This window comes from Adiantum capillus-veneris, chromosome 19, assembly GCF_014529385.1.
Source record: "Adiantum capillus-veneris isolate H3 chromosome 19, ASM1452938v2, whole genome shotgun sequence".
In the NCBI taxonomy this organism is placed as follows: Eukaryota; Viridiplantae; Streptophyta; class Polypodiopsida; order Polypodiales; family Pteridaceae; genus Adiantum; species Adiantum capillus-veneris.
This window is the reverse complement of record NC_140949.1, coordinates 55,374,416-55,380,794: the sequence shown is the minus strand read 5'-3', so window position 1 is coordinate 55,380,794 and position 6,379 is coordinate 55,374,416. Positions and strand designations below refer to the sequence as shown.

The 6,379-nt window shown below is 39.9% G+C and overlaps 1 protein-coding gene across 1 annotated transcript; it reads left to right on the top strand.

Moving 5' to 3' along the window:
• The first annotated feature begins 1,600 nt into the window (after window positions 1–1,600).
• Window positions 1,601–4,090, top strand: LOC147434052 (uncharacterized). The gene has a single exon (XM_086489571.1). It carries the CDS (start codon window positions 1,601–1,603, stop codon window positions 4,088–4,090), a length of 2,490 nt encoding a protein of 829 aa, XP_086345697.1.
• Window positions 4,091–6,379: the final 2,289 nt, after the last annotated feature.

The following is a 6,379-nucleotide window of genomic DNA, read 5'->3' as shown; positions in this document are numbered from 1 at the left end:
CTTTATATGAAACTTGCAAAACATCAATGACTCTCACAATGGAAGTGATAAATATTTTCTCTCACAAATTCGAAAAAGCACTTGTTGTAATCCTTCACAATGCTACAAGCGGCGACAGCAAACAAGAAGTAATTGGAAAATCAACCGAGCAATTTAGAAAAGGGCTTCTAATTATCGATGCATCTACTATGGGCTTAATCTATTATCCTTTTGTAACTTTGAGATCGTGTCGTAAGCTTGTCCACTGGACAATTGCAGAGTGCGATGAATTAACGCGCTTATGGAGGGAGAACATGGATAAGCCGGCTACTCAAATCGCAAATCTTTTTCTCGAAAAGGAACCACTTTGTGTCCATACACACTCTGCAATTACAACAAAACTAAAGCGACTACGACATGTAGAGCTGACAAAGACTACCTCATCGAAGCAACATGATTCCATTCTTCCACAACAAAAAACCAAAATTTTGAACAAAGTTCTCAAGAGGCTGAATGACACACCTACATATCCATGCGAAAAATATGGCCGCTTGTTTTTCCGCTCGCAAGTCACACAATTCACTCCTCCACCATCCTCACATGTTGGAGGTGAAAAACGAAAAAGATCCTGCTCTCTATTCTATTGCCGCGCATGCAAACGCAAACCAAACAAATCTAGGGTCCCATTTGAGAGCTTGCATACATCGGGCTTCAACGACCCGCTGTTGCCAATCATGCAACTAAACAATGTCGAGGCACGCCTAGTCTCCATTCGCATACCGTTTGCAAAGATTCGAGAGCTAACTTATGATGGCCAATACGGTTTGCGAGGGAGTGTCGTCAATGTTCTTGTGAATATCGAAAAAACACAGCAAGTGCTTCCTCGTTCTATCCACGATGAGGCTTCAGTCTTGATAGGCCTCAAACGCAAGCTCGAGTACACACATTGCTACTTGTCTGGCCTAGTTAGACCTTTACTGACAATGAAAGCCACACACGCTCTTCTTCACACCTCTCTGTATAAAAAGGAAAACATAACCATAAATGATAAATGGCTTGCACACTTTCAAGAAATCTCGCACTCATCACTTCCCCTACACACAAGCACATATGAGCTAGAGGATGAGGAAAGTATTGACACTGATGTACTCTTGCACAGCATCACTACCGCTGAGCAGGTCGTTGATTATAACGATAAAATTTTGCACGTTGCACCATCGGAGGGCAACACACCACTTGGTTTGTTTGCTGATGAGTTTTGTGAGGAGCTTAGTTTTCCTACCATCTTCTTTGGAGAGCCTAGAAATTACCACCATCACGTATCTAAAAATTACCAAGCAGTCGCCAAATGGGAGCTAATGCACAAAGATAGACGTTTCGCGCTCAACATCGAAAACTTGTTTTTCAAATCAGTGAAGATCATGACACAAAAAATACTATCCTCCATTTGGATACGTCTCCGCAAAGCGAAACTCGAGGGAGCAACGCTGTGTGCCGGACAGGTTAGTCATGACACAAATATAGAGAAGGTAGTCTTGTCTCGACTCGGCTACAGAGACTTCGAAGCGCTCCGTACCTCTCCGGATTATAAAGAAAAGTTTTTTAAAAAAAGGTTTTCTCCATGATTCGGCAAATAGGGTCCCCAACTTTCTTTGTGACATTTTCCTCTGCTAAGAAACGTTGGAACAAGCTTCTCGATGCCTTGCAACAACTAGTCCCGCTGAAACAAGATAGCAATGAGAGCGATAGCTGCTTCCGTAGACGTTTGGTACAAGCAGATCCAGTAACAACAGCTCGCTTTTACCTTAACCGCTTCACAGCCATGAAAAGAATACTACTTAACGATACCACATTATGTGGAAAAATCCTTGACTATTTCTTTGTTACAGAGTTCCAAAGTCGTGGCAGCCAGCATGACCATGGTCTTCTATGGGTTGAAGAAGCTCCTGTATTAGACCATGATACAGATAATAGTATTGTGACATTTGTGGACAAGTACATAAGTACAGACAGCTCTAAGCTACCATCAGACCTTCGTGAAATACAAACACATCACCATAGAAAAACTTGTCTCAAGAAAGGCAACTCTTGCCGCTTCACTTTTCCAAGATTCCCCAAGCCATTCACAATCATTCTCAGACCATCCATCAATGACTATGAAAATCGAAAGAGAAGCAAGAAAACTTTGAAACGCATTAAGAACAGCCTTGACACACTTCCGACTGGAACTACCATTTCCTTTGAAGAATGGATACGAAGCCTCCATTTGAAATTCAAAGAATATACTTTGGCAATAGCAAACTCACTATCCACAACAACAAACTTCTTGAAACGAGATATAACAGACATTTACACAAACAATTTCAACCCCACGATTTCCACACTATGGGACGCAAACACCGACATTCAATTCGTCTTGAACGCACATGGTGCAGCAAGTTATTGCACATCATACATGACAAAAATCGACAACACATTGATAGGAGCAATAAAATCTCAATTCGATATTTGTGTCGCCAACAACGCAACAACAATTGAGCGACTGCTTAAGCTCGGCAACACTATTCTCAACACACATCAAATTAGCGCACAACAAGCATCTTACATAGCGTTATCATTGCCACTCCATTCCACAACTCGTGACTTTGTATACATAATTACTAACCCTCCTGATCAATGTGCATTAGTACTCAAAAGAAAAGCATCTCTACAAAAACTTGACTCATCCGACACAGACATATTCTTCCGAAACATTATTGACAAATATGCTGAAAGACCACAAAGCCTCCATCATCTATGTTTGGCTGAATATGCATCAAAAATTAAGCAAGAGGGTACAACATACAAAGAATTGCGCAAACCTAGGATCATAAGATTCGTCAAATATAACCTTCTTAAAAACCCAGAAGACCACTATAGAGAACAATGCTTGCTATATCTCCCTTGGATCAATAATGAAAACCAACATTTGATAGAACTTTCTACATGGAGTGATGTATATAACCAACATCTACAACTCATAAAATCAAATGAAATCAAGTTCAATAAAGACCCAAGCCCAATAGACAAATTAGAGATGCACTGCACTTCCACCCCAAGCACAACTACTACAACCAACAATGACTCACATGCTTCAGATCACGCAGACATTCTTAATGACTTCCAAATAAGTATGCACTCAAGAAACCCTTTCAACTTACAGCATTTCAAGTACACCTCCATGACAAATGACGACTTCCACGCAGGGATCGAAAAATTAAATGAGCAGCAACGACACATATTTGACGACATCATGTTGAAAAAAAGAATTCAACCCAGCAAACAAATACACCTCTTCCTCATAGGAGGTGCAGGAACAGGGAAAACATTCACATTGCTATTGTTAGTAGAAGGACTACAAAGATTTTACAGCCATAGAAACGCTTCAAATCCAGAATCTCCAATAGCATTGCTCATGGTGTACACAGGAAAGGCAGCTTCCAGTATTGGTGGCACAACAATCCACTCGGCGCTTCACTTGCCTCTAATTACTTCTATAAAAACAAGATTGAGTGCCGAAAAGCTAGATGCCCTTTCTCTCCTTTACAAAGACTTGAGAATTGCAGTTTTTGATGAGGTGTCTTTGATAGGGTCAAGCGTGTTTTCAATGGCCGACTCACGCTTGCGAGCAATCAAGCGTGCCCACGATAAACCATTCGGTGGTCTGGATGTCATTCTTTGTGGTGATCTATGTCAGGCAAGCCCTGTCAAGGATAGCTGGATCTTCACGCAAAAACATGCACTTTTAGAAGCAGTTTCTCCATCGTATTGGCACACTCACCCACAATGCTACGAGCTTACTCTAACAATGCGACAAAACGATCCAACGTTCGTAGACATTCTTAACAGACTTCGCGTTGCAGAACATACTTCTGAGGATTTGGAATACCTTAACAACAATTACTACAGACCCGTTCTAATCAGCCATCAAGTTTCTCATCTGTTTTACTCCAACAAAGAAAAGGACGCTCATAATCTTGCTGTTTTCAATCAAATGGAGGGAACACCCCATACTTTCATCGCTATTGATAAAAGAAATAACTCATGCAACAAAACAGTTAACATCCTATAGATCCCAAATTCACTGGAGGATTGCACTCAACACTAAGCCTAAAAACAGGTATTGTTGTCGAGCTATGTGCAGGAAACTTGGATATTCTTGATGGGCTGGTTAATGGAGCAGAAGGCGAGTACAAAACCTTCACACAAGCCAGCGAAAAAATAATAATATGGGTTCACTTCTCTAACCCTGTGATTGGAAATAAAAAACGCTATGAAAACCAAACATTGTATTCACCAACAATTAATAGCCGATGGACCCCAATAGAACGTGTCGTTCGTGAATTCCAGGTCGGCAAAAACTACTTGAACGTAATCTCCAGATACCAGTTCCCGTTGCAAGCAGCTAGTGCTCGAACAATTCATCGATCCCAAGGCCTTACATTGCAAACACTAGCCTTCAATCCTGGAAACATACGAACACATGGTCTTGCATACACAGCATTGTCACATGTTCAAAACCCAGCAAATCTTTACCTGCTCAAAACAATACAGCCTTCCCATATCAAAGTCGACCAAACTGTGCTACAAGAATTGAATCGCCTAAAAGTGCAAGCTAAATGGCTCTCCACCCAAAACTCGTTGCAATCTTACTCAAACACACATATCATCATTCAATCTCTCAACATTGTGTCCTTTAATAAACACATAAGAAAGATTACAAAAACCTCCATTCTGATGACAGCACATGTGCTTTGTTTGCAAGAGACAAGACTAACAAAAACAATACCGCATGCAATACCAGGCTTTCTACATCACCAACTTAATGCGAAAGTGGGTGTCTCGATTCTCCACAAAGAAACACTAACCCACTTTGCCAATGGGAACATCTCTCGTCCAGGAATTGAGATGCTACATACAACCATCAAATTCACAAACAACAAAATCATCAAGATAGTTTCCCTCTACAACTCACCTTCGACACGATTACCAAGTTTAATAGACGCATTAAAATCATTACTTGAACAACACAATATGGAAATTCCAATCATTATCCTGGGTGACTTCAACATTGACACTAAAGTTCCTAACAGTTCATACAACCACCTCTCCTCTTTCCTGCACAAATATAACATTAGACAATTGATAAAAGATGTTACAACAATCTACGGCTCCTCTTTACACCATATTTGGGCTACCTCGGCAATATCCGAATACGAATCAGGATCCAACTACATGTACTGGTCCGATCACTCCACAACATACATTATGCTACCAATTGCCGACCTTTGACATTGCCAGCCCCCATTTATTTATCACCTTGCAGGCCCCCGTGATCTTTCACCTTGTTTTGCATTGTATTGTTTTAGAATATTAAAGTGAAACTTCACTTGCATAATTCTAGTAAATTCTATGGATACACACACATATATATTAATGAGTTTTTTACCCCTTAGTGGTGTGATGGATTAGGGAGACTTTCATTGTTTTCAGTGCATGCACGATGGAGACTTACTTTAAATGTTTGTTTCACTTTCATTTCATATCTTCACATGTCTTTACTTTTTTTTTGCGTTGTATTGTTTTAGAATATTAAAGTGAAACTTCCCTTGCATAATTCTAGTAAATTCTATGGATACACACACACATATATATTAATGATTTTTTTCAATTTCACATTTCATTTCACAGTTTCACATGGCTTGACTTTTCTTACATTCTATAACTTAATTTTAATCAATATTCAAGAAAGTCTCTTTTATTAAGCAGCCGTCGACTAAGTTTCCTTCCCACAAAGAAGGGAATCGGAAACACTAGCATAAATAAAAAATTCGTAGGATTTTTAAGCTATTTTCTTACATATTTCACCAGTTTTTCTTCCCTTAGCTTTACCATGGTTTGCAACCAAGTGGTTTCCATTTTCAACCGGCTCAAGGCTAAGCTGAGACAATCCTTTCTTGAACACTGATTCTACTTAAACTCAACCTAATGATTTTATCACGTTCTAATTATTTTAGAAAGCCATCGTGACCCTTTCACTTGTTAATTTAGAATTCCAATGTGATTATTGAATCTTGTTGTTTAAGTGGGTCTGTAGTAACATAAAAAACATATTTGTGATTATGTGTATTTGGACAATATAATTTTTATAAAAGACAACAAAAATGACATTTAATTAGGCACTCATTAGAGCCGGGTTGCACCCAGGCTAGTGGGGGGAGTGGAAACCCAGAGTTGCACCCACCCTCTTTCAGAACCATGGTCTATGGCGCCTTCTGTCGACCAGCTCGTGTGCTTTGCTTTCATTGGCTCAGGAATTCCTACGTCCCTGGAGGAAGCAGCTAGCCCTTAATACTTGCTT

Bases quoted from the DNA above. Each gene is read 5' to 3' on its own strand.
- LOC147434052 (XM_086489571.1), top strand. From the start codon at position 1,601: ATGATTCGGCAAATAGGGTCCCCAACTTTCTTTGTGACATTTTCCTCT.